Here is a 27,960-nt window from a genome sequence, read left to right as displayed (position 1 = left end):
AGGAAAATCCAGGTGATTAACGAACTTTATTAACAATGGGAGCTCATTAAGTTGCCATGGCGACAACAGGAGGAGTCAACAAACACGGGGCCACTTCCAGAGGGAGCGGGATTTCCCTGGATTTGGGATTTACAGAGCAAATTCCAGGTTTTTGAGCAGTTTTTTAGGATTTTAAGGGGAGCAGAGGTGGTTGTGTCACAATCAGGATTTGGGAAAAACCCCCCTTGCCCCTCTGGAAAAAAATTTGGGATAAAAGCACAGGAAAACCGCTCTGGGAACAAGGAAAAAAAAATTCCTGCTAAATGCGGGGAAAAAATCCCAATCTGGCATTGCAGAATGGGGAAAAACCAGGAAGGGAGGATGGCAATGGCCAGGGGGAGTGAGTGGGGGAAAGCCAGGATGGGGGAGTGGGAATTTCCTGATCCAGGAGAATTCCTAGCGGAACTGGAGCGGGCTGATGCGCAGCCCCAGCACGTCCTTCCCGATCTCCGTCACCTGCAGGGACAAAGAGAGGATTTAGGGGTGAAAATTTGGGATTAAGGGGTGAAAATTTGGGATTTAGGGGTGAACTATAAGGATTTAGGGGTTGAGTTTGTGGCTGTCACTCCTGGGCCAGTGCTGGGAGCACTGGGAAGGGTTTGGGAGCGTCCTGAGATCCCTTGGGGGAATTTGGGTGGGAATTTGAGGGATTTGTGTAGAAATTTGAGATATTTAAGATATTTCCACAGATATTTAAGATATTTCCATGGATGAATAAGTTTCCCCCTCAGCCTCCTCCAGACCAACCAGGCCCAACACCCACAGGCCTTCCTTGTGGAAAAAACACTTCAGAGCCCAAATTCCCTCTCAGAGGAGAGATTTTTGGGAATATTTAAGCTATTTCCACAAATATTTGAGATATTTCCACAGATATTGTAGATATTTCCATGGATTAATAAGTTTCCCCCTCAGCTTCCTCCAGACCAACCAGGCCCAACTCCCACAGGCCTCCCTTGTGGGACAGAACCCAAACCCCCTCCCGAACCACAAAATGTCGCCCCTGAGCGCAATGCTGACCCCTCAAACCACCTCCAAACCCCAACCTTTCCCAGCCCACAGCTCAGCAGGATGTCCCTGTCCCCTCACCGTGGTGACGCGGCAGATCTGTCCCCGGAACTCGGGGCTGTAGCAGGCCCCGCTGAGGGGACACTTCTCCACGGCCTTGCCGCGGTAGATGGGGCGGTAGGAGGCGGCGCAGATGTCGAAGGGGTTGTGCTGGTCGTAGTTGAGCTGGTGGCTGTCGATGGGGTTCTTCTCGCACGCCGCCAGGATCTTCCGCGTCTGGGAACGGCGGCGCCGTGAGCACGAGGACAGGGACACCCCAAAATGGGTCACAGCAGGGGTTTGGGGACAGGGACACCACAAAATGGGTCACAGTGGGAGTTTGGACACAGGGATACCCCAAAAATGGTTTCACAGGAAGGGTTACACACCTGAGGGCCTCAGCTCGGGTTTGGGAACAAGGGCTCCCCACAAATGGTGTCACAGTGGGGGTTTGGGGACAAGGATGCCCCAAAAATGGTATCACAGGAAAGGTTCCACACCTCAGGGCCTCAGCTCGGGTTTGGGGACAGGGATACCCCAAAAAAGGTGTCACAACCCCAAAAATGGCATTTCCCAACTTGAGGGCCTCATCTGAGGGCTTCACCTTGAGTTTGGGGACAGGGCCATTTGGGGTTCCACCTGCTGGGTTTGGGGACAGGGCCATTGGGGACAGGGCCATTTGGGGTCTCACCTGATGGGTTTGGGGACAAGGCCTTTGGGGACACGGCCATTAGGGACAGGGCCATTTGGGGTCTCACCCACTGGGTTTGGGGACAAGGCCATTGGGGACAATGGTCTTTAGGGTCTCACCTGCTGGGCCACCTCGGGCTTGGGGCCGAGTTCGAGCAGGCGCCGGGCGAAGGTGGCGGCGCTTTTGAAGTTCTTGAGCTTGAAGAAGAGGTTGAGGGCGGTGCGGAGCACCAGGATCATGTGCACGGGCTGCAGGTTGGAGTGCGTGAAGTAGGCGGCCATCTGCCAGGGAAAGCAAGGGTTAAAATCCTTGGGAATAATGGGACTCATGACAAGGAATCCCTCTTTTTCCTCTTGTGTTTGTGCTGAAGGCAGAATTCCAAATTTCCAGTGAGGTTTTTACCACCTCAGGAATCTCATATTTCCTCCTCAGGAATTTTGTGTTTTTCCCCTCAGAAATTCCCATATTTTCCCCTCATTAATTCTGTGTTTTCCCCTCAGTAATTCCCTCATTTCCTCTCTCAGGAATTCCGGTTTTTTCCCCTCAGTAATTCCCACATTTTCCCCTCATGATTTCTGTGTTTTCCCCTCAGTAATTCCCACATTTTCCCCCTCAGGAATTCCCACATTTCCCCGTCAGGAGTTCCTTGTTTTTCCCCTCAGGCCTCCCTCACCTCACAAATTCTCTTCTGCTGCTCCAGCGTATCCTTGGGCAGTTTCTTCCTCTCGATCTCCATGGACAACCCCACAATGTATTCCCGGCAAATGGCAACCAGCTGCTGCGCCTTTGGGACAAAAGTGGGGATCAAACCCTTCCCTGGGGACACCCTGGGATGAGGATGGGAAACCCCACATTTCTCCCCTCAGCAATCCCATATTTCTCCCCTCAGGAATCCCATGTTTCTCCCTCAGGAACTCCACAATTTCCCCCTCAGGAATTCCCACATTTCCTTCCTCAGAAATCCCACATTTCCTCCCTCAGGAATTCCATGTTTTTCAGGGCAGGATTCCCACATATCCCCTCAGAAATTTCCACTTTTTCACCTCAGAAGCTCCTACATTTTGCCCTCATAAATTTCAAGTTTTCACCCTCAGAAATCCCACACTTACCCCCTCAGGAATTCCCACATTTCCCCCCCTCAGAAATTCCCGTATTTCCCCCCTCACGAATTCCATGTTTGCCCCTCACGAATCCCACGTTTACCCCTCATGAATCCCACATTTCCCCCTCACGAATCCCCACATTTTCCCCATCGTGAATCCCACATTTCCCCCCTCAGAAATTCTGTGGTTTCCATGGCAGAATCCCCACATTTCCCCCTCAGAAATTCTATATTTTCCAAGGCGGGAATTCCCACATTTCCCTCTCATGAATTCCATGTTTTTCACGGCAGAATCCCCACATTTCCCTCTCAGCAATCCCACATTTTTCCCTCACAAATCCCAGCGGGATGCAGCCCCCCCGACCTCGGCGATCTCCTGCTTGTTGTCCACCACCAGCAGGGGCACGCTGAGCAGGATCAGCCGGAATTTCTCCACGGCCTCCTCGAACTTGCCGGCCGTGGTGAGCTGGTAGCAGAGCTGCAGCCGCTGGATCAGGTCGTTCAGCTTCAGCCCCACGGCCGGCAGCGCGTTCTTCAGCCCGGCCTCCTTCCTGGAACCCCAAAAAATTCCGTATTTGGGGATGAGGGCCGTGAGGGGTGTGTGGGCCCGGTGAGGGTGGGATGGAATTCCTGGAGTGACCCAGGAATTCTTGGGAATTTCCTCCGAGGATGGGGATGCACCATCCCTCCCTGAGTCCTTTCCAATGGTTCACGATGCTTTTCCATGGAAAAATTCCCCCCAAATATCCATGGCAAATGGAGTTTTCCAATGCTTTTCCATGGAAAAATTCCCCACAAATATCCAACCTAAACCTGTCCTGGTGCTTTTCCATGGAAAAATTCCCACATTGGAATGGGAATTTTCCAATGCTTTTCCATGGAAAAATGGAATCCCATGGAAAATGGAATTTTGGGAAAAAGGTTCCCAATGCTTTTCCATGGAAAAAGCCCAAGGAATTCCTGGAATTCTGAGCGTCCACCTCGGACCGTCTGAGCTAATTCCCAGCCCCAAAAATCCGGGATTTCTGCCCTGGAAAACCCCCTGGAATGCGTGAAAGGCGCTCACCAGTTTCGGTGCGGGAATCCGTACATGGCGGGGAGGCTGGGAAGCGCCTGGAATGTCGTCCTGCCCCGGGAGAAGGTCTGCAGGAAGAGCTGCTTGTAGGGCCCGAAGTTGGTCACCCCCACCTGGTCGTGGAGCAGCTGAGAGGGAAAAATAAAATAAAAATAAAAATAAAAATAAAAATAAAAATAAAAATAAAAAATCATGGATTGGGTCGGGAAAACATGGATTAGGCAACACCAAGGCCTCACTCGGGGTGGTATCCATAGGAAAATGGGGATGGAATGTTCCCAGATGGATGCAAAGTGAGGATTTGGGAAGCAAGGGGGGAAAGGGGGCGTTTTTCCATAAAAAAATTCCATGGAAAACTCACCCTCATGGCTGTCTCGAAGGATCCCGCCAGGATGTGATCCACGGGGAGCTGGGAATTGTTGCACCACACCTGGGAAAGAGGGAAGGGAATCCAGGTGGGATTGGGTTGGGCACAGTTCCCACAATGGGCTGAAAAATCCCCCCAAAAAACCCAAAAAAGAAAAGGGAAAAGGAGGGAATTCCTGGTTTTCCAAGGAAATCCAGGATTTTACCTGGGCTGGGCTGGTGCCTTTGGTGGGAGGCACAAAGAATCCGTCCTCCGCCGTTCCTGCAGGGCCGGCGGGGACATCCTGAGGGAAAAATCCCAGAATTCCAGCTGAAATCTGAGCTGGATGATCCCGAATTCCCGAGGAATCTGCGTTGGGACACCCCGGGATTCTCCTACCAGCTCGGGGGGAAGATCCAAATCTTCCTCCACCTCCCATCCTCCTCCTTCCTCCTGCCCTTTTCCTGCTCCTTCCTCTCCGAATCCTTCCCCGGCGTCCACGAATCCGTCTGCAGAGAGCAGGGAATGTCAGAGAGATCCCATGGGCAGGGGGAATGGAAAATTCCAGGGTTTTCCCAAGGAAAATTCCAGGGTTTTCCCAAGGAAAATTCCGGGGTTTTTTCCCACCTTCATCCAGCTGCAGCTCGGCGTCCTCGCCCCAGCCCTCGGTGCCCACGGTGTCGATGTCGATGTCGGCAGCCAGGGCTCCTCCTTTCCCTAAAAAAAAACAGGGAAAGACCCTTGGGAAAGGATTCCATGAGGGGAAAGCCCCAACCTGACGTTGTGCTGTGGCAGCTCGGGGAGGGATTTTGGGGAATTTTGGGATTTATGAGGGTGAGGGAGAGCTCCAGGACTGTGGGGTTCATGCCCAGCTGGACAGCCACTCTGAATTGCAGGAGTTCCAATCCCAGAACTGATCCCATTCCCAGGGGTCAATCGCATTCCTGATCCCATTCCCAGGGGTCCAATCCCATTCCCAGGGGTCAATCCCAGCCCCGATCCCATTCCTGATCCCTCCCACCCCTCTGGCCTCACACACCACCCCCTTCCCCAGTTTTCCAGCCCCTTTTTCCCCAAATTCCCAGAACACCCCAAACCCCAGGAATGCCAGGAACACCACGAACGCCTCGGGAATTGCGGGAATGCCGACCTTTCCCGGCGATGGAGCCCTCGAAGAAGCCCTTGGACACGGTCAGCAGGGGCCAGTTGGTGTCCAGGGGCAGCACCGGGGCCGGTGGCTGCAGCAGCCGCGCCTCGGGATCCACGGCCGGGATCTGGGACGCGCCGGGAAAATGTCGGGAAAATTCCGGGAGGGAGCTGCCTTGCCATCTACAGCTCCTCCCCAAATTCCTGGAGCTTTCCAGGAGCCCCATCCCCTCTGGATCCCAGTGTTCCCTTCCCAAAGTCCAGCAGTTTTCCAGGAACCACCCATCCCCTCCTTCCCGAATTCCAGGAGTTTTCCAGGAGTTCTCTCCACTGGAACCCACTGTTCCCAAATTCCAGTTTTCCAGGATTTCCTCCATCCCCTCCTTCCTGAATTCCAGGAGTTTTCCAGGAGTTCTCCCCACTGGAACCCACTCTTCCCTTCCCCGAAGTCCTGGAGTTTTCCAGGATTTCCTCCATCCCCACCATCCCCTCCTTCCTAAATTCCTGGAGTTTTCCTCATTGGATTCCACTGTTGCCTTTCCAAATTCCTGGAGTTTTCCAGGAGCCCTCCTCATCCACTCCTTCCTGAATTCCAAGTGTTTTCCAGGAGTTCTCCTCACTGGATCCCACTGTTCCCTTCCCACATTCCTGGAGTTTTCCAGGGGTCCCTCATCCACTCCTTCCCAAATTCCTGGAGCTTTCCAGGAGTCCATCCCCTCTGGATCTCACTATTCCCTTCCCAAATTCCTGGAGCTTTCCAGAACCCCCCATCTCCTCTGGATCTCACTGTTCTCTCCCCAGGTTCCTGGAGTTTTCCAGGACCCCTCCCCATCCCCTCCTTCCTGAATTCCAGGAGTTTCCCAGGATCTCTCCCATGCCCATCCCCTCCCTCCCAGATTCCCAGAGTTTTTCCCGGAGTTTTCCCGTAGTTCCCACCGTCTCCTTCTCGGGATCAAAGGATTCCCGCAGGCTCTCGGCCTCCTCGTCCAGCCCGTGCGTGGCGGCCGTCAGGAACGCCAGGGACTCTGGAAAAACAACGGGAATGGCCACAGGAATAACGGGAATGGCCACGGGAGTAATGGGGTATACTGGGAATAGCCACGGGAATAATGGGAATGGCCACGGGAGCAATGGGAAATACTGGGAATGGCCACTGGAATAATGGGAAACAGTGGGAATGGCCGTTGGAATAATGGGAATGGCCAGAGGAGTAATGGGAAATACTGGGAATAGCCACTGGAAAAATGGGAATAACCGTGAGAATAAAGGGAAATATTGGGAACAGCCTTTGGAATAATGGGAATAGCCATCGGAATCCTGGGAATAGCCATGGGAATAACAGGAGTGATGGGAATAGCCACTAGAATAATGGCAATAGTGGTAATAGCCACTGGAATAATGGGAATAACCACTGGAATAATGCAAGTGTGTGGGGATCCAAGAGCCTTTCCTGAGCTTCCAGGGCAGAATTCCCTTTGGGAACGACTCCCTGTGCCCGGAATTCCTGTCAGGAAAGACTCCCCCTGCCCGGAATTCCCGAATTTTCATCGGGAAGGACTCCCCGTGCCCAGAATTCCCGGGATTCCCTCGGGAATGGCTCACTCTGGCCGCAGTTCCGCAGGATCCGCACCCTCTCGGCCACGTCCCCCAGGTACAGCGCGTTCTGGTAGTGCCCGCTCATGTCCTTCCGGATCTCGGCTGGAAAAACCGGGAAAGACAGGAATCAGCGCTGCGAAAAACGGGAATCAGCTGCCTTTCCTAGCCCCGGGAAAACCGGGAATCAGCACCGGGAAAACCAGGAATCAGCTGCCCTTCCCAGTCACAGGAAAACTGGGAATCAGCACCGGGAAAACCAGGAATCAGCTGCCCTTCCCAGTCACAGGAAAACCGGGAATCAGCACCGGGAAAACCGGGAATCAGCCGCCCTTCCCAGTCACAGGAAAACCGGGAATCAGCACCGGGAAAACCGGGAATCAGCTGCCCTTCCCAGTCACAGGAAAACCGGGAATCAGCACCGGGAAAACCGGGAATCAGCCGCCCTTCCCAGTCACAGGAAAACCGGGAATCAGCACCGGGAAAACCGGGAATCAGCTGCCGTGCCTGGCCCAGGAAAACCGGGAATCAGTCACTGTTCCCAGTTCAAATAAAACCAGGAATGAGCTTCTCTTCGAGGTCTGGAAAACCGGGAATCAGATGCCTTTCCTGGCCCCATGAAAACTGGGAATCAGCTGCCTTTCCCAGGACCAGGAAAACCGGGAATCAGCCACCATTCCCAGCCCAATAAAACTGGGAATCAGCCCCAGGAAAACCGGGAATCAGCTGCCATTCCCAACCCAATAAAACAGGGAATCAGCCGCCATTCCCAGCCCCAGGAAAACCGGGAATCAGCTACTGCTCTTGATCTCAATAAAACCAGGAATCAGCCCATTCCTGGTCCCAGGAAAACCAGGAATCAGCCGCCATTCCCAGCCACAGGAAAACTGGGAATCAGCCACTGTTCCCAGCCCAGGAGAACCAGGAATCAGCTGTCGTTCATGGCCCCAGAAAAACCAGGAATCAGCACAAACAACACCAGGAATCAGCCGCCCTTCCCAACCCGATAAAACTGGGAATCAGGCAGGATTCCAGGCGGGAATGCTGGTATTCTCACCGATCTTCATCATCTTGCGGAGCTTCTCCAGGTTGCCGGTGATGAGGTAGAGGAAGGAGAGGCGGTCGAAGTTCTTGGTGCGCTGGTAGCACATCTCCACCACCTGGTGGTTCCCCTGCAGCAGTGCCACCTCCCCGAGCTTCTCCCAGCAGCTTTTGTCATCCAGGGCCTTGGCTGCTTCCAGGGCGATCTGTGACAGGGAATTTAGGGATTAATGGGATTGGGAATGGGGAATGGGAAATGGGGAATAGGATGGAGAATGGGGTTAGGAATGGGGAATGGGAGCAAGGATGGCAGCAGAGCCACCTTCCCCGGCAGCCTATGTCATCCAGGGCCTTGGCTGCCTACAGGGCAATCTGTTCCCAGGGAAAGTCCCAAAAACAACCCAAAATACCCAAAACCAAACTTCCCAGAATGCCCCAAAACATTTCAGAATGACCAAAAACATCCCAAGACATCCCAGAGTATCCCAAAACATCCCCAAAACGTCCCGGAATCTCCCGAGGCAGCCCTGTGCCTGTGTCACCTCACCAGGGCCAGGCTGAGGCACGTTTTTCCCAAAACTTTCCTAAAATGCCCCAGGAATGTCCCCAAAGCTGACATCATCTCAATGCTGCCGCACTCTAGGACCAGGCTGAAGCATGTTTTTCCCAAAACATCCCAAAAACATCCCCAAAACACCCCAAAAAGCCCCCAGAGCTGGCGTCACCTCAATGTTGCCACGCTCCAGGGCCAGGCTGAAGCATGCTTTTCCCAAAACATCCTCAAACACCCCAAAAAGCCCCAAAAGCTCTCCGGGGACGATCACCTCGATGTTGCCGCACTCGAGGGCCAGGCTGAAGCGCGTTTTCTCACAACATCCCAAACCGCAACCCCCAGAATGTCCCAAAATGCCTCAAAATGTCCCCAAACACCCCAAAAAGCCCCAAGAGCTCCCCGGCGACGATCACCTCGATGTTGCCGCACTCTAGGACCAGACTGAAGCGTGTTTTTCCCAAAACATCCCAAAAACATCCCCAAAACACCCCAAAAAGCCCCCAGAGCTGGCGTCACCTTGATGTTGCCGCACTCGAGGGCCAGGCTGAAGCGCGTTTTCCCACAACATCCCAAACCGCCCCGGAATGTCCCAAAATGCCTCGAAATGTCCCCAAAACACCCCAAAAAGCCCCAAAAGCTCTCCAGGAATGATCACCTCGATGTTGCCGCACTCGAGGGCCAGGCTGAAGCGCGTTTTCTCGTCCTTGACGAAGTGCAGTGCCACCTCGGGGTAGCCCTTGCGCTGCAGGTACGCGATGATGGACTGCCCCACCAGCTTGGCGTTCCGCACCATGTGCAGCACCTGCGGGGCCACACCGAGCCTTGGGAAGGGCTCCTCCCAAAATTCCTTTGGGAAAAGCTCTTCCCAAAAACCCCTTGGGAAAGGTTTTTCCTATGCTCAGGAAAAGCTCTTCCCAAAGTCCTTTGGGAAAAGCTCCTCCCAAAACCTTCAGGAAAGGATCTTCCCAAAATAGGGAAAGGATGTTCCCAAAATCACTCAGGAAAGGATCTTCCCGAAATAGGGAAAGGATGTTCCCAAAATCACTCAGGAAAGGATCTTCCACCCGCAGAAAAGGATCTTCCCAAAATCCCTGGGAAAAACTCTTCCCAAAAACCCTCGGGAAAGCCTCTTGCCAAAAATCCCTTGGGAAAGGTTTATTCCTATTCTCAGGAAAGGCTCTTCCCAAAATCCTTTGGGAAAAGCTCTTCCCAAAACCTTCAGGAAAGGCTCTTCCCAAAAATCCATTGGGAAAGGCTCTTCCCAAAACCTTCAGGAAAGGATTTTCCATCCCTTGGGAAAGGCTCTTCCCAAAATCCCTCAGGAAAGGATATTCCATCCCTGGGAAAGGCTCTTCCCAAAACCATAGGGAAAGCCTCTTCCCAAAAATCCTTTGGGAAAGGCTCTTCCCAAAATCCCTGGGAAAAGCTCTTCCCAAAAATCCCTGGAGAAAAGCTCTTCCCAAAAATCCTGGGAAAGGATTTTCCATCCCCAGGAAAGCCTCTTCCCAAAAACCCTCAGGAAAGGCTTTTCCTATCCTTGGGAAAGGCTTTGCCAGCCCCTACTCCCAAATCCAAAATCCTCAGGAAATCCTCCACTTTTCCCCCACTCCCAATCCTGTTTCTTCCCACTTTTTCCCCATTCCCAGGTTCATTCCCGACCTCGTCGTATTTCCTGTTGATGAGGGCGAGTTTGAAGCGGAACTCAGTGGGGTCGATGGTGAGCACGCGGGGCGCTCCACCATTCCCAATCCCGTTTTCCCCCACTTTTCCCCCATTCCCAACCCCACTTTTCCCTCATTCCCAATCCCATTTTCCCCACTCCCGGGTTCATTCCCGACCTCGTCGTATTTCCTGTTGATGAGGGCCAGTTTGAAGCTGAGCACGCGGGGCTCACCCGTTTCCCCGCCGTTCCCAATCCCACCTTCCCCCGTTTCTCCCCCATTCCCAACCCCAGATTTCCCTGTACTCCCGGATTCCCCGACCTCGTCGTATTTCCTGTTGATGAGGGCCAGTTTGAAGCGGAACTCGGTGGGGTCGATGGTGAGCACGCGGGGCTCTCCACCATTCCCAATCCCATTTTCCAGCACTTTTCCCCCATTCCCAATCCCATTTTCCCCACTCCCGGGTTCATTCCCGACCTCGTCGTATTTCCTGTTGATGAGGGCGAGTTTGAAGCGGAACTCGGTGGGGTCGATGGTGAGCACACGGGGCTCTCCACCATTCCCAATCCCATTTTCCAGCACTTTTCCCTCATTCCCAATCCCATTTTCCCCACTCCCGGGTTCATTCCCGACCTCGTCGTATTTCCTGTTGATGAGGGCGAGTTTGAAGCGGAACTCGTTTCCCCGCCGTTCCCAATCCCACCTTCCCCCGTTTCTCCCCCATTCCCAATCCCAGATTTCCCTGTACTCCCGGATTCCCCGACCTCGTCGTATTTCCTGTTGATGAGGGCGAGTTTGAAGCGGAACTCGGTGGGGTCGATGGTGAGCACGCGGGGCCGGCACTCGCGGTCCAGGCAGTAAACGTTGTTGCCCTTGACGCGCGTGACGTAGATGGGCAGGTCCAGCGTGCGGATGATGCCGTGGTCCCTGTGCCAACGGGGAGAGGGGACGTTGCCAGGGAGAATTCCCGGAGAGAATTCCCGGCCACCCCAGGGAGCTCCAGGGGGCCGTTCCCAGCGAGAATTCCCGATGACAATTCTCAGCCACGCCACGGAATTCCAGCGAGAATTCCCAGTGGGATTTCCCAGCCATCCCGGAGAATTTCAGGGGCACGTTCCCGGTGAGAATTCCCAGCCATCCCTGGGAACTCCTGGCCACCCCAACGAATTCCAGATCATCCCAGGGAACTCCCAACGATCCCGGTGAGAATTCCTGACCATCCTAGTGAGAATTCCTGACCATCCCAGGGAATTCCAGGCCATCCCAGGGAACTCCCAGCCATCCCAGGGAATTCCAGGCCATCCCAGGAAGAATTCCTGATCATCCCAGGGAGCTCTCGACGTCCCAGTGACAATTCCCAGCCATCCCGGTGAGAACTCCAGGCCACCCCAACAAATTCCAGACCATCCCAGGGAACTCCCAACGATCCCAGTGAGAATTCCTGACCATCCCAGTGAGCTCCAGACCATCCCAGGGAATTCCAGACCATCCCAGGAAGAATTCCTGATCATCCCAGGGAACTCCCAACGATCCCGGCGAGAACTCCTGGCCATCCCAGGGAGCTCTCAACATCCCAGTGAGAACTCTCAACCGTCCCAGGGAATTCCTGCCCATCCTGGTGACAATTCCTGCCCATTCCGGTGACAATTCCCGCCCATCCCAGCGACAATTCCCCGTGACAATTCCCAGTCCCTGGAACGCCACCGACCCCGAGGTGACGGCGTATTTGATGTGGTTGCTGGTGGTGTAGATGAAGACGCCGCTCTCGTCCCAGGCGCCGCTCTTGACGCGGATGTTCTCGTGGATCTGGCACAGCGACTCCAGCTTCCGGTTACAGATCAGGATGGCTGGGAACGGCAGGGAATAACGGGAATTGCAGGGAAACCGGGAATTGCAGGGAACAACGGGAATTGCAGGGAATGACAGGGATTAACGGGAATTGATGGGAATGATAGGGAATGACAGGGAACTGATGGGAATTGCAGGGAATGCCGGAGAACGTTGGGAACCCAGGAATTACGAGAATGATGGGAATAGCGGGAATAATGGGAACGACGGGAACGAGGGAATTACAGAAACATTGGGAACCTGGGAATTACAGGAATGACAGGAATGAGGGAATTATGGGAACAGCAAGAATCAGGGAATTACAGGAATGATGGGAATGAGGGAATCACGGGAACGTTGGGAACCTGGGAATTACAGGAATGTTGGGAGTGAGGGAATTACAGGAATGACAGGAATGAGGGAATTACGGGAAAAGCAAGAATCAGGGAATTACAGGAATGATGGGAGTAATGGGAACGATGGGAATGGCAGGAAGCCGGGAATTACAGGAGTGACGGAAATAACAGGAATGAGGGAATTACGGGAACAACGGGAATAGTGGGAACGATGGGAATGAGAATTCCAGGATTTGGAATGAGAACAGGGATTGGGATGGGAATAATGGGAATGAGAATGGGAATGAGAACAGAGATAAGGATGGGGACAGGAATGGGGATGGAGAACAGGGATGAGGATGGGAATGGGAATAATGGGGATTGTGGGAATTATGGGAATGGGAATGAGAACGGAGATCAGGATGGGAATTGGGATGGATTGTGGGGATTGCAGGAATTATGGGAATGGGAATTACAGGAATGGGAATGGGGATGGGAATGGCAACAGGGATGGGAATGGCAACAGGGATGGGGATGGGGATGTGAATTTTCCCCCGGAGCTCACCGTGCTTGGCCAGCAGCGCCACGTGGGACATGTCGGCCGACCAGATCACGTACTTCACCTTGGAGATCTTCACCGAGGCCAAAGTCCTGGAAAAACCCCAGATCCGGGATCAGGAATGGCCCAAAATCCACACCCAGGATACCAAAAACCAAAGTGGATCCCAAAAAAGCCCAGCGGATCACAAATAACCCCAGCAGATCCCTTCTGCAGCCTTTCCTAGCCTTCCACGGGAAGAAGCAAGATTTGGGGTGGGAACAGCTGGATTTGGGGTGAAAAAAAAAAAAAGGGATTTAGAGGGGAAAAAAAAACAGGATTTAGGGAGGGGAAAAAAAGGGATTTAGGGGAAAAATAAAAGGGATTTAGGATGGAAAAAATTGGGATTTAGGGGTAAAAAAACCCAGGACTTAAGGTGAAAAAACCCCAGTGTTTCAGATAAAAAACCAGGATTTGGTGCACTAAAAGCAGAATTTAGGTGCGGAATTCCCAGAAAATTCCTGGAAAATTCCCGGAACGTTCCCGGACAGTTCCCACCTTTTCTGCTGGACGTCGAAGAGCGTGATGGAGTCGGAGTCCCTCAGGAGCAGGTTCCCCGTGCCCGCGTAGAAAATCTCGTCGCAGTTGGGAACCGGAACCTTCTTGGTGATCTCGTTCTTCAGGTTCTTGATCAGGATCTGCCCCCGGGATGAGAATTCCCAGATTTTTGGGGGAACTTCCCAGATTTTAGGGCGAATTCCCGGATTTTGGGGTGAATTCCCAGATTAGGGAATGCAGGAGGGGTTTGTGCCGCTAGGGCTGAAGCAGAGTTGGGTTTTTCCAGGATTTCCCCCCTTTTTTGAGGGAGCACGAAGAGGTGGGTTGGGAATCGGGGTTTTCCCGGAATTCCAGGATTTTGGAGGTTGGAAAAGCATCAAACCCAACCTAAATCCCAGGAATCCTTCCAGGGATAGGGATCCAGCCCTCCCTGAGCCCCTTCTGGTGCTTCCCAACCCTTTTCCCATGGGAAAACCATCCCAAATTTCCAGCCCTGGCACAGCTCAAGGCCGTTCCCTCTTGTCCTGCCCCATTCCCTGGGATCAGATCCCAAATCCCCCTGGGATCCCCCTTTTCTCTGGGATCAGATCCCAAATCCCCCTGGGATCAGATCCCAAATCCCCCTGGGATCCCCCTTTTCTCTGGGATCAGATCCCAAATCCCCCCTGGATCCCCATTTTCTATGGGATCACCCTCTCAACTCCCTCAGGATTCTCCATTCCCTTTTCCAGTTTCTCCAGCCCCATTCCCACTTTTCCCAACCCTTTTTATGCGGGATCAGGTTCCTCTGGATCCAATCCCTGTTATCCCAATCTCCTGCTTTTCCAACCCTTTTTATTTAGGATCAGGTTCCTCTGAATCCAATCCCTGGTATCCCAATTTCCCAGCCCTTTTCCTATTGGGATCAGGCCCCCTGGATCCAATCCCTGTTACCCCAATGCCCATTATCCCAATCCCAGCCCTTTTTTTGGGTTCAGGCCCTTCTGGATCTGATCTCCCATTATCCCAACCTCCTGCTTTTCCCACCCTTTTTTATTTGGGATCAGGTCCCTCTGGATCTGATCTCCCGTTATCCCAATCTCCTGCTTTTCCAACCCTTTTTATTTGGGATCAGGTCCCTCTGGATCCAATCCCTGTTATCCCAATTTCCCAACCCTTTTCCCATTGGGATCAGGGCCCCCTGGATCCAATCTCTGTAATTCCAATCCCAGTTTTATTTGGGATCAAGCCCCCCTGGATCTGATCTCCCATTATCCCAATCTCACGCTTTTCCAACCCTTTTTATTTGGGATCAGGTCCCCCTGGATCCCATCCCATTATCCTGATTTCCTGGTTTTTCCTGTTTTTTCCCGTTTTTTCCCGGTTTTCCCCCGGGCTCTCACCGAGTGCATCCTGTCCAGGACGGCGAATCGGTTCCGCGCCACCCACACGGCCGTGAGCCCCGAGGAGCGCTTCCCCTCCGGAGCTGCCATCCCAAAAAAAAACCGAGATCAAACAGGGGATCCGGCCGGGATTAACCCGGGATCAACACGGGATAAACCGGGATTAACCCGGGAATCCAGCCAGGGTAAACCCGGATCAACGCTGGGAATTCGGCCGGGATTAACCCGGGATTAACCCGGGAATCCAGCCAGGGTAAACCCGGGATCAACGCTGGGAATTCGGCCGGGATTAACCCGGGATCAACACGGGATAAACCGGGACTAACCCGGGATCAACACGGGATAAACCGGGACTAACCCGGGAATCCAGCCAGGGTAAACCCGGGATCAACGCTGGGAATTCGGCCGGAATTAACACGGGATGAACCTGGGATAAACCCAAAATAAACCCGGGATCCAACCCAGGATTAACCCAAAATAAACCCAGGATCCAACCCAGGATCAACCCAAAATAAACCCAGGATCCAACCCAGGATCAACCCAAAATAAACCTGGGATCAAAGCTGGTATTAACCCAAAATAAACCCAGGATCCAAACCAGGACTAACCCAAAATAAACCCTGGATCAAACCCAGGATTAACCCAAAATAAACCCAAGATTCAACCCAGGATTAACCCAAAATAAACCCAGGATCAACACCGGGAATCCGGCCGGGATAAACCCGGGATCAAACCAGGATCAACCCCAGGAATTCAGCTGGGACCAACCCTGAAAATCCCCAGAATGTGGAATTCGAGGGTTTTTCCCCCAAAAATGTAGAATTTGAGGGATTTTCCCAAAACTACAGGATATGAGAAATTAAAAAAAATAAAGTGGAATTTGAGGCATTTTCCACCTCAAAAATGTGGAATTTGAGGGATTTTTTTTCCCAAAAAAAAAAAAAAAAGTGCAATTTGAGAGATTTTTTCCCCCCAAAAAAATGTGAAATTTGAGGGATTTTTCCCCAAAACCTCAGGGATTTAAAGGATTTTCCCCAAAACCTCAGGGATTTGAGGGTTTTGACCCCAAACCCTCCCCAAGGCCGGGTCCTTTTCTCTTCTCTGGCTGCAGAATTTTCCCTTTTCCCTCTTTTTTTTGGGCCCCAGCTGCTCCTCCATCAATTCCAGGGATTTGATTGATCTTCCCAATATCCCAGCTGGAAAAACTCCCCAAAAAAAATCGATTTTTTTTTTTATTTTTGCCTCCAAATCCACCCCAGCAGGGAAATATTCCATAAATCCCTGGAAGAGGCCCCAAATCCATCATGGAGCAGCTGGGATTTAAAACCAGCACAAAAAAATCCAATAATTTGGGAGTTTTCATCCCATTAAATCAAGGCTTGGAATCGTAAATTCCCCCCCTAAAATAAAATTCGGAACTCGCCAGGAACGGAAAAACAAAATAATTCCTGGGATTGTCACTTTTAAAGGGATTTTTTTTGTGGGTGAAACGTCCCAAAAATCCATCAAGTTTGGACAGAGCCAGGAAATCTCCAGCTGGGAGGAAAAATTTGGGAAGGGAAAGGAGAATTCCTGATAAAATATGGATGGGGGAGATGGAAAAGTTTGAATTTTTCAAAGGGAAAGGGGGAAAGGTGCCAAAAAAACGGGGAGAAAAAGAAAATTTGGGGTGAAAAAAAGGGGATTTTTGGGGAGAAAAAGGGGATAAGAATGGGGAATGGGAATTTTTGGGATTTTTGGGATTTCAGGGCGCACCCACCGTCGGGATTTTGGGAATCTGCGTCCTTGGGAATGGTGTACAGGTCGTAGGTGCTGTTCTCCAGGTTGCTGGCTCGCTGCGGGGAGAAAAAATGGGGGATTTTAGGGGTTCTGCCCCAAAAAAGTAACAGATTTGAGGGATTTATTTCCCCAAAAAAATCAGGGGTTTTGGGGACTTATTTCCCAAAAAAATCAGGGATTTAAGGGATTTTTTTCCTCCAAAAAACATGGAATTTAAGGGATTTCCCCCCCCCCCAAAAAAACCCCATGGAATTTAAGTGATTTTATCTCCAAAAAATGTGGAATTTAAGGGAATTTTTTTCCCCAAAAAACATGGAATTTAAGGGGTTTCCCCTCCAAAAACGTGGAATTTTGGGGATTTTTTTCCCCAAAAAAAGGTGGAATTTAAGGGATTTTTCTCCCCCAAAAATCCCATGGAATTTAAGGGATTTTTCCTCAAAACTGTAGAATTTAGTTTTTTGGGGTTTTTTTTCCTTAAGAAAAGGAGGAATTTAGGGATTTTCCCATTTAAAAAAATGCGGGATTTGAGAGGTGCTTCCTCCTCACCCCAAAAAAACTGGAATTTGAGAGATTGGGATTTTTCCTCCCAAAAAAATCAGGGATTTGAGGGATTTTCCCCCCAAAAAAATCAGGGGTTTGAGGGACATTTTCCCATCCCAAAAAAATCAGGGATTTGAGGGATTTTCTCCCCCAAAAAAACCCAGGAATCTGAGGGATTTTCTGCCCCAAAAAGTGGAATTTGAGGGATTTTCCAGAGGAACAAAGTGGGATCAGAGGGTTTTCCCCCAGAGTCGGGGATTTGGGGGATTTTTCCCCAAAAGCTTTGGGATTTTGGGACTCACGGTGCAGAGCAGCACGGCGTTCTCAGCGGGGTTGTAGCTCATGCTGAACACCGGGAACTTGGAGCCGCTGCAGAGGGAAAAATGGGAATTTGGGGGGGATTTGGGGCAATTTGGGGGGGATTTGGGGGAATTTGGGGGGGATTTGGGGCAATTTGGGGTGGATTTGGAGGAATTTGGGGTGGATTTGGGGGAATTTGGGAATTCTGGGGGTGTTTGGGGATTCTGGGGGTGTTTGGGATGGATTTTGGGGTGGATTTTGGGATGAACTTTGTAGATTTTCAGGACAGGTTTTGGGGTGAATTTCAGGGATTTTGGTGGGGGGGATTTTGGATGGATTTCAGGCATTTTACGACAGGTTTTGGCGCGGATTTTGGGGTGGATTTCAGGGATTTTGGGGTGGATTTCGGGGGGATTGTGGGGTGGATTTCGAGGAATTTGGGGTGGATTTGAGGATGGATTTTGGCGTGGATTTCAGGCATTTGGGGATGGATTTTAGGGTGGAGTTTGGGGTGGATTTTGGGCTAGATTTTGGGGGGAATTTCAGGGATTTGGAGATGGATTTTGGGGATTTTGGGGGGCATTTTAAGATGGACTTTAGGATGGATTTTGGGGATTCTGGGATGGATTTTGGGATGGATTTTGGGGTGGATTTCAGGCATTTTTGGGGGGGGGATTTCAGGGATTTTTGGGGGGATTTCAAGAGAGGTTTTGGGGTGGATTTTAGGGATTTTGGGGTGGATTTCAGGATGGATTTCAGAGGTTTTCAAGACAGGTTTTGGGATGGATTTTAGGGTGGATTTTGGGGATTTGGGGATGGACTTTAGGAAGGATTTCAGGTATTTGGGGACAGATTTTAGGGTGGATTTTGGAGTGGATTTCAGGTATTTTGGGATAGACTTTGGGATGGATTCCAGGCATTTTAGGATCGGTTTTGGGGTGGATTTTGGGATAGATTTTAGGGCAGAGTTTTGGATGAATTTTGGGGGTAGACTTCGGTGATTTCTGGGGGTGGATTTTGGGATGAATTTCAGGGATTCTGGGGTGGATTTTGGGGCGAATTTCAGGGGCGTCAGGACGCGTTTCAGGGTGGATTTCGGGGTGGATTTCGGGGATTTTTGGGATGAATTTTGGGGTAGGTTTCAGGGATTTAGGGCACCTGCGCAGCTGCATGACGGCCACGTCGCGGGAGCTGCCGAAGTCGAGCTGCCGCAGGAACCGATCCTTGACGTAGAAGAGAGAATTGCCGTGCACGGCCAGCGCCGGCCGCTCGCGCTCCAGCTTGAACACCAGCATGCCCCCGTCGTGTCCTGAGGAAAAACACGGAGTTATACCGGGAATTACACCGGGAATTACACCGGGAATTCCAGGGAAAAACACCCAGAACGACAACAGCAATTACACCCAGAATTCCAGGGAAAAACGCCTGGAATTACAGACAGAACGCTAGGGAACAACACCCAGAATAACAGCAGGAATTACACTGGGAATTACAGCCAGAATTCCAAGGAAAAACACCCAGAATAACAGCGGGAATTACACTGGGAATTACAGCCAGAATTCCAGGGAAAAACACCAGGAATTCCAAGGAAAAACACCCAGAACAACAGCGGGAATTACACCAGGAATTCTAGGGAAAAACACCCAGAATAACAGCGGGAATTACACTGGGAATTACAGCCAGAATTCCAGGGAAAAACACCAGGAATTCCAAGGAAAAACACCCAGAACAACAGCGGGAATTACACCAGGAATTCTAGGGAAAAACACCCAGAATAACAGCAGGAATTACACTGGGAATTACAGCCAGAATTCCAGGGAAAAACACCAGGAATTCCAAGGAAAAACATCCAGAATAACAACAGGAATTACACTGGGAATTCCAGGGAAAAACACCCAGAATAACAGCGGGAATTACACTGGGAATTCCAGGGAAAAACACCCAGAATAACAGCGGGAATTACACTGGGAATTCCAGGGAAAAACACCCAGAATAACAGCGAGAATTACACTGGGAATTCCAAGGAAAAACACCCAGAACAACAGCGGGAATTACACCGGGAATTCCAGAGAAAAACACCCAGAATAACAGCGGGAATTACACTGGGAATTCCAGGAAAAAACACCTGGAATGACAACGAGAATTTGGGATATGAATGGGGGAGAGAAAGGGGAATTGAACACCAGCGTGCCCCAGTTGTTCCGTGGGGGAAAAACATCGGGATTACACCGGGAATTCCAGGGAAAAACACCCGGAATAGCGGCGGGAATTACACTGAGAATTCCAGGGTAAAACATCCAGAACGCCAGGAAAAATACCTGGAATGACAGCAAAAATTACAGCAGCAATTCCAGGAAAAAAACATCAGGAATTATACCTGGAATTTGGGGTTCCTGAAGAAATCCTGAGGGCATGTCAGAGTATCCCAGGCAGAATTCGGAGATTCCCAGCCAGAATTTTGGGGACTCCCAGACGGAATTCGAGGACTAGCAGCTGGAACTTTGGGGTTCCCAAGGGTACTTTGGGAATTCCCAGCCGGAATTTAAGGGTCCCCAACCGGAATTTTGGGGACTCCCAGACGGAACTTTGGGGTTCCCACACGGAATCTGGGGATTCCCAGACGTAACTTTTGGGTTCCTAAGGGTATTTTGGGATCCCCACCCGGAATCTGGGCGTTCCCACCCGGAATTTTGGGAATCCCGGGGCTCACCGGCAGCGAACAGGTTGAGGTTGGGATGCGCCGCGAGCACCCAGAACCGGTCGTGGTCGCGCCGGAACGTTTGGACTCCGGTCCTAAAGGAAGGGAGGGGGAGAAAACCCTGGAATTCCGGCAAACCCTGGAATTCCGACATTCCCAAGGGTCCCTCCTGCCCCTCGGGGCGGCACCGACCGCTTGGACATGTCCCAGACCCGGATGCTCTTGTCCTCGGAGTTGCTGAGGATCAGCTCCTGGCGCGGGTGGAAAACGGCGCAGGAAACGTTGTTGTAGTGGCCCCGGCACGTGTCCACCTCCCACGCCTTGGATTCTGGGGGAAAATCCGGGGAAAACAGGAAAAAAATCACGGAGAAATGGGAAAAATCCCAGGGGAAATGGGAAAAATCCCAGGGGAAATGGGAAAAACAGCAGAAGAATGGGGAAAAAACAGCGGGGAAAGGGAGAAACCAGCCCTTGCACGCAGTCACCTCCCAAAGCTTGGGCTCTGGAAAAATCCAGGGTAAAATTTGGGGAAAAACCCAGGGAAAAAATCCCAGAGAAATAGAAAAAAAATGGAAAAATGGGAGAAACAGCAGGGGAATGGGGAGAGACCCCAAGGAATTGGGGACAAATGATGGGGAAATGGGAAAAAAAACACCCCAGAAAGGGAGAAACCAGCCCAGCACGTGTCCACCTCCCAGGCCTTGGATTCTGGAAAAATCCAGGGAAAAATCCAGGAATGAAGAGGAAAAATCCCAAAGAAATATGAAAAAATTAATGGAATGGGGAGAAACAGCAGGGAAGTGGAAGGAATGGGGAAAAACCCAGGAAAAAGGGGAGGACTGGGGGGAGAAAAAACCTCAGAAAATGGGAGCAATGAGGAGGAAAAACCTCCCCAAAATTGGGGAGAAAAAGCAGGAAAACGCCAGGAATGGGAGGGGATTCCTACTTTTCCCTGTCCCCACCACAATCCTGAGCCCTTTTCCCGTTTTTTCCTATTTTTTCCCCATTTTTTCCCCCTCACCGTTCATCCTCCAGATCTTGACCTGGCGGTCGTCGGCCCCGGACACGATGAGGGGCATGGACGGGTGGAAGGCGGCCCAGTTCACACCCCGGTCGTGGCCCTGGAAAAGTGGGAATCAGGGAAAGATCCAGGGGAAAATCCAGGGGAAAAATCCAGGGGGAAAATGAGAAGAACGGCGGAAAAAGCAGGAAAACCCTTCTGGAATCTTCCCCACCCAGGACAGGGTTTGAAGCATGGAGGGATTTTCATGGATCCCCTTTGGATTTCCCACACATTTCCCATGGATTTCCCAACGGATTTCCCACAGATTTCTGCAATGGATTTCCCAAAGGATTTTCTACAGAATTCCCATGGGGTTTCCAATGGATTTCCCACAGAATTCCCATGAATTTCCCAGAGATTTCCAGTGAGTTTGCGACAGATTTCTAATGCGTTCCTCGCAGATCTCCCATGGATCCCCCATGGATTCCCCACGTATTTCCAATGGGTTTCCAATGGACGCCCCACGGATTTCCCACCATTTTCAATGGGTTTTCCACAAGTTTCCCAGAGATTTCCCCACGGATTTCCCAGAGATTCCCAATGGATCCCCCATGGGTCTTCCTGCCATTTCCCACAGAATCCCAATGGATTTCCCAGAGGATTCCCACAGGTGCCCCGTGGATCTCGCAGGCATCACCCACGGATTTCCTGCCATTTCCCACAGAATTCCAATGGATCTCCCACAGATTTCCCAAGTATTTTGGGAACACCGGGCACCTCGAGCACGTGTTTGACCACGGCGTCGGTGGTGCCGAACAGATCCACGCCGGTGATGCCGCGCACGTCCGACTCCACGGCCCCGGGGGACAGGTTCTTCTTACGGAGCCCTGCGCGGGGAAAACATGGAAAAATCAGGGATAAATCCAGGGAAAAATCCAGGGAAAATCCAGGGAGAAATCCCCGGAAAAATCCTGGAAAAATCCCGGGAAAATCCAGGGAAAAATCCAGGGAAAATCATGGAAAAATCACTGAAAAATCCTGGGAAAAATCCCAGGAAAAATCCTGGGAAAAATCCCAGGAAAAATCTGGGATAAATCCAGGGAAAATCCAGGGCAAAATCCAGGAAAAGTCCCAGAAAAATCCAGGGAAAGATCCCGGAAAAATCCTGGAAAAAATCCCGGAAAAAATCCAGGAAAAATCCAGGGAAAAATCCTGGAAAAAATCCAGGGAAAAATCCAGGAAAAACCCTGGGAAAAATCCAGGAAAAACCCTGGGAAAAATCCCAGATAAATCCCAAGAATATCCCTGGAAACCTCACAGTCTGGTCCATCCCGCACCCGTGTCCGTGTCTATTCCCATTCCCAGTTTTTCCCATTTTTCCATAGACTTTTCCCAGTTATCTCACCAGAAATGTCCCACGCTCATTCCCATTCCCTTTTTCCCATGGGTTTTCCCAGTTTTTCTCGGATTTTCCCAGTTATCTCACTGGAGATGTCCCACACCCTGACAGTCTGGTCCATCCCACTCCCATTCCCATTTTTCCACGGATCTTTCCCGTTTTTCTCACCCGAGATGTCCCACACCCTGACGGTCTGGTCCATCCCATTCCCATTCCCAGTTTTTCCCATTTTTCCATGGATCTTTCCCGTTTTTCTCACCCGAGATGTCCCACACCCTCACGGTCTGGTCCATCCCATTCCCATTCCCAGTTTTTCCCATTTTTCCATGGGTCTTTCCCACTTTTCCCGTGTTTCTCACCCGAGATGTCCCACACCCTGACGGTCTGGTCCATCCCATTCCCATTCCCAGTTTTCCATGGATCTTTCCCGTTTTTCTCACCCGAGATGTCCCACACCCTGACAGTCTGGTCCATCCCATTCCCATTCCCATTTTTCCATGGATCTTTCCCGTGTTTCTCACCCGAGATGTCCCACACCCTGACGGTCTGGTCCATCCCATTCCCAGTTTTTCCGTGGATCTTTCCCGTGTTTCTCACCCGAGATGTCCCACACCCTCACGGTCTGGTCCAGGCTGGCCGACACCACCAGGTCCTCGCTGGGGTGGAACTGAGCGCACATCACGTAGTGGTTGTGCCCCGTCAGCACGCTGCCACGGGGAAAACACGGGACACAGCTCCACGGAAATCCCAGGAAAAACGGACAGAACTCCAAGGAAACCCCAGAATATCCCAGAATCCCAGCGAAGGATTTACCCCAGGATCCCAGGGAAGGGTTTATTTCAGAACCCCAGGGTCCCAAGCAACGCCAGGAAACCGCAGAATCCCAGAGGATTTATCCCAGAACCTCACGAATCCCAAAATCCCAGGAATCCCCAGAACGCCACGCAAGGGTTTACCCCAGAATCCCAGGAAAAACTGATCCCAGAAAATCCCAGAATTCCAGGAACCCCAGAATCCAAGGAATCCCCAGAGAAACCCAGGGAAGGGTTTATCCCAGAATCCCAGGAAAAACTGATCCCAGAAAATCCCAGGGAAGGATTTATCCCACAATCCCAGGGAAGGGCTGATCCCAGGAAATCCCAAAATCCCAGGAACCCCAGGGTTAATGGAATTCTGACCAGACGCAGGTGCGGCTCTGCCAGTTCCACACGCGGATGGTCTGGTCGTCGGAGGCGCTCAGGATCCACGGATATTCCTGGGAAAACGGGGAAAAATAACTAAAATAAAAACTGGGACTGGGGGCCTGGAGGGGTGGGATCCCGGGAAGCGATCCCAGGAATCGATTCCCATTAAAAAATCCCTGCTGGAGGTTCCCAGGAAAAGAACAGAATTGCCAGGAAAGGGATTCCCGGTGGAAGAGATTCCCAGTGGTGGAAAACGAGAATTCCAGGACAAAATTCCACGAGAATATTCCCAGCGGAAGCTCCCAGAAATCCTGGATTCCCAGGATAACCCTGGAATTCCCAGAACCCCAGAATTCCCAGAAAAGCCCCTGGCAAAAATCCTCAGAAATTTTCCCAGGAAAACCTCCGAACCCCTGGGATAACCCCCAGAATTCCCAGGAGAGCAGATTTCCACTGGAGACTGCCAGAAATCCTGAGATAATCCAGAATTCCCAGAACTCTAAAATTCCCAGAAATTCCCCAGAAATCCCCAAAATTCCTGAGATAACCCCCAGAATCCTCAGGACAATCCTGGATTCCCAGAACCCCCCCAGAAAACCCCAGAAAAATCCCCAGAAATTCGCAGAAACCTCTCTGGAATTCCCAGAAAAATCCCAGAAATTCCCAGAAACCTCTCTGGAATTCCCAGGAAACCCTCGGAATTCCCAGAAACCCCTCTGAAATTCGCAGGAAACCCCTCGGAATTGCCAGGAATCCCCACCAACCCCCTGCTCACGTGGTGGAAGAAGGTGGTGCGGATGTAGTCCAGGTGGCCCAGCAGGGTGAAGAGGCAGCGCCGCAGTTTGTAATTCCACACCTGCAACCCCAGAGGGAAATCCCAGGGAAAACTCACGGAATTCCAAACTAGGAGAGCCCCAGATCCGCTCCAGGGGAGGGGCAGCACGGAATTCCCGCTTTTTTCCCCCAGGATTTTTCCCGTTTATTCCCGGATTTTCCCATTTAAATCCGATTTTCAATCCCAGGTTTCTCGCTGCTGTCACTCAGTCCCAATTCCCAGATTTTATTCCCAAAAAATTCTGAGCTGGGGAGGAGCCCAGGGACCATCCCAGGCTCTGGGTTTCGGGTTAAAAATGGGGAAAAAAAATAAGAAAAAAAAAAAATGGTGGACAAATGGGGGGGAATATCGGAAAGAAAATGGGAAGGAAAATGAGGGGAACACGGGCAAAAATGGGAAAAAGATGGAGAGAAAAATGGGAAGAAAATGAGAGGGAAAAGGGGGGGGGGAAAGGGGGGAAATGAGGAAAAATATGAGAAAAAAAAATGGGAAAAAATACGGGAAAAAAACATGGGGAAAAAAACATGGAGAAAAAAACATGGAGAAAAAAACATGGGGGAAATACGGAAAATAAGGGGAAAAATAAGGGGAAAATAAAGAAAAAATAAGGGAAAAATAAGGGAAAAATAAGGGGAAAAATTGAAAGAAAAATGGGAAGAAAATAAGGGAGAAAAATGGGGGAAAATGGGGTGAAAAATGAGAGAAAATGGGGAAGAAAATGTGGGGAGAAAATGGGGAAAAATATGGGGGAAAAATATGGGGGAAAATGGGGAAGAAAATGGGAAGAAAATGAGGAAGAAAATGGGGGAAAAATAGGAAAAATGGGGGCGGGAAAAATCGGGAAAAAATAAGGAGAAAAAACCAGGGGAAAAACGGGGGGGATAATGGGAGAAAAAAAGGGAAATTGGGAAAGCTGGCCTTGATTTTGTAGTCATCGCCCCCGGACACGAAGAGCGGCTGCTGCTTGTGGAAATCGATGCCTCGCACCGGCCCTGGAGCAGGAAAAACACCAAAATTCCTCTGGAATTCTTTGCCTGATACTTGGGAATTTTCCCTCAAGTTTCTGGGAATTATCCCCAAATATTTAAGAATTCTTCCTAAGTTCTTGAGATTTTTTTTCCCCAATTTTTTGGGACCTTTTCCCACTCTGGAGCCAAACCCAGAAGCACCACGAGTTCAAGGGGATCCCGAAACCCCCAGAATTCCCAGATTTCTCCCACTTTTCCCTGGACTTTTCCCAGAAATTTTCCATTTTTCCCGGACTTTTCCTATGTTCTCCCTGGATTTTTTCCCCACTGGATTTCTCCCCGTTTTCACCCCGTTTTTACCATCGTGCTCACCAAACTTTCCAACGAGGGTGCACACGGGACCCACCCCACCACAGGCTCGGGTGCACCCCACAACCCCCCAGGTTTCCTGAATTTTTCTCATTTTTTCCCTTTTTTTCCCCCGTTTTTTCCCCGTTTTTTCCCATTTTTTCCCCGTTTTTTCCCGTTTTTCACCGTTTTTGCCCGTTCTCGCCCCATTTTACCGTCGTGCTCGTCGAACTTGTCGATGAGGGTGCACATGCGATAGTCCCAGAGCTGGATGACGCCGTTGTGGAGGCTGCTCAGCACCCAGGGGCGCTTGGGGTGGAACGACAGCCCTGGGAAAAATGTGGGAAAAACTGGGAATAAAGCTGGGAACGGGTGGGAAAAAAAATGGGGAAAAACCTTGGGAAAACCTCGGGGAAAAAAAACGGGAAAAGAGTGGGGGAAGCCCTGGGAAAAATTGGGAAATAAACCTGGGAAATAAACCTGGGAAAAGGTGGGAAATAAACCTGGGAGAAACTGAGAAAAATCCAGGAAATAAACCTGGGAAAGGATGGGGAAAAGGTGGGAAAAAAAAAACTGGGAAAACCCTGGGAAAAGGTGGGAAATAAACCTGGGAAAAAAAACTGAGAAAACCTGGAAAAGAGATGGGAAATAAGCCTGGGAAAAGGATGGGAAAACCCTGGGAAAGGATGGGGAAAAATCTGGAAAAACCATGGGGAAAAAGTGGGAAATAAACCTGGGAAAACCTTGGGAGAAACCCAGGAAAAGTGTGGGGAAAAAAATCCTGGGAATAACCTGGAAAAGAGCTGGGAAAAAACCTGGGAAATAAACATGGGAAAGGATGGGGAAAAGGTGGGAAATAAACCTGGGAAAAACCTGGGAAAACCTTGGGGAAAACCCAGGAAAACAGTGGGAAAAGGATGGGAAATAAACCTGGGGAAAAAAACGGGAAAGGGGTGAAGAAAATCCTGGGAAAAGGTGGGAAATAAACCTGGGAAAAGGTGGGAAATAAACCTGGGAAATAAACCTTGGAAATAAACCTGGGAAAAAGAGGAAAATAGACCTGGGGAAAGGACGGGAAATAAACGTGGGAAACCTCTGGGAAATAAACCTGGGAAATGAAATAAACCTGGGAAATAAACCCAGAAAATAAAGCTGGGAAAGGGGCGGGGAAACCTTGGGGAAAACCCGGGAAAAGAGTGGGAAATAAACCTGGGGAAGGGGTGGGAAATAAACCTGGGAAATGAAATAAACCTGGGAAACAAACCTCGGAAAACCCTGGGCAAAGGGTGGGAAATAAACCTGGGGAAAAGCGGGAAATAAACCTGGGGAAAAGCGGGAAATAAACCTGGGGAAAAGCGGGAAATAAACCTGGGGAAAAGCGGGAAATAAACCTGGGAAAAGGGTGGGAAATAAGCCTGGGGAAAAGCGGGAAATAAACCTGGGGAAAAGTGGGAAATAAGCCTGGGGAAAAGCGGGAAATAAACCTGGGGAAAAGCGGGAAATAAACCTGGGGAAAAGTGGGAAATAAACCTGGGGAAAAGCGGGAAATAAACCTGGGGAAAAGCGGGAAATAAGCCTGGGGAAAAGTGGGAAATAAACCTGGGGAAAAGCGGGAAATAAACCTGGGGAAATCTGAGCTCAGACCCCAAAACTGCCCCCGGATCCCCCCTGGTTCCCCCGTCCCCTCCATTCCCCTGCAGCCGCTCCGGGCCCTCCCTCCATAACGGACCCGCACCTTGCCCCCACAGTTCCGCCCCCCCATGCCCGCACCCCGCTCCGTCTCTGTTTCACCCCTGTTTATCCCTGTTTTATCGCGCTTTTATCCCGCTTTTTCACCTTTCACCCGCGCGGATTTGGTCTCGAATTTGGTCAACATGGTCCCAGCCCGGCCCGGCCGCAGCCCGGAACCTCCACGTCGGCACCGCGGGACCGCCCCGGAAGCGGCACCGCTGCTTCCTGCTCCTTCCGTCACTTC

The 27,960-nt window shown here is 51.0% G+C and overlaps 1 protein-coding gene across 1 annotated transcript; it reads right to left on the bottom strand.

The window, feature by feature from the left end:
* Window positions 1–7: 7 nt before the first annotated feature.
* COPA (COPI coat complex subunit alpha) lies at window positions 8–27,909 on the bottom strand. The gene is made up of 33 exons (XM_059490262.1): window positions 27,822–27,909; window positions 26,201–26,314; window positions 25,588–25,661; window positions 24,610–24,690; window positions 23,829–23,905; window positions 23,248–23,357; window positions 22,029–22,138; window positions 21,270–21,369; window positions 20,441–20,576; window positions 20,261–20,343; window positions 18,709–18,859; window positions 17,553–17,619; window positions 16,691–16,766; window positions 14,932–15,014; window positions 13,550–13,689; window positions 13,019–13,104; window positions 12,000–12,138; window positions 11,056–11,218; window positions 9,286–9,432; window positions 8,094–8,283; window positions 7,046–7,141; window positions 6,380–6,468; window positions 5,448–5,571; window positions 4,925–5,014; window positions 4,697–4,806; window positions 4,524–4,601; window positions 4,313–4,381; window positions 3,943–4,079; window positions 3,241–3,427; window positions 2,448–2,558; window positions 1,894–2,055; window positions 1,126–1,320; window positions 8–495 (listed from the first exon to the last, which is right to left on the bottom strand). Exons 1-33 carry the CDS (start codon window positions 27,859–27,861, stop codon window positions 436–438), a joined length of 3,675 nt encoding a protein of 1,224 aa, XP_059346245.1. The 5' UTR covers window positions 27,862–27,909; the 3' UTR covers window positions 8–435.
* Between the last annotated feature and the right edge of the window lie 51 nt (window positions 27,910–27,960).

The sequence above is a fragment of the Ammospiza nelsoni genome, chromosome 28 (genome assembly GCF_027579445.1).
Source record: "Ammospiza nelsoni isolate bAmmNel1 chromosome 28, bAmmNel1.pri, whole genome shotgun sequence".
In the NCBI taxonomy this organism is placed as follows: Eukaryota; Metazoa; Chordata; class Aves; order Passeriformes; family Passerellidae; genus Ammospiza; species Ammospiza nelsoni.
Note: the sequence above shows the minus strand (reverse complement) of the source record. Positions and strands in the feature narration are given on the sequence as shown.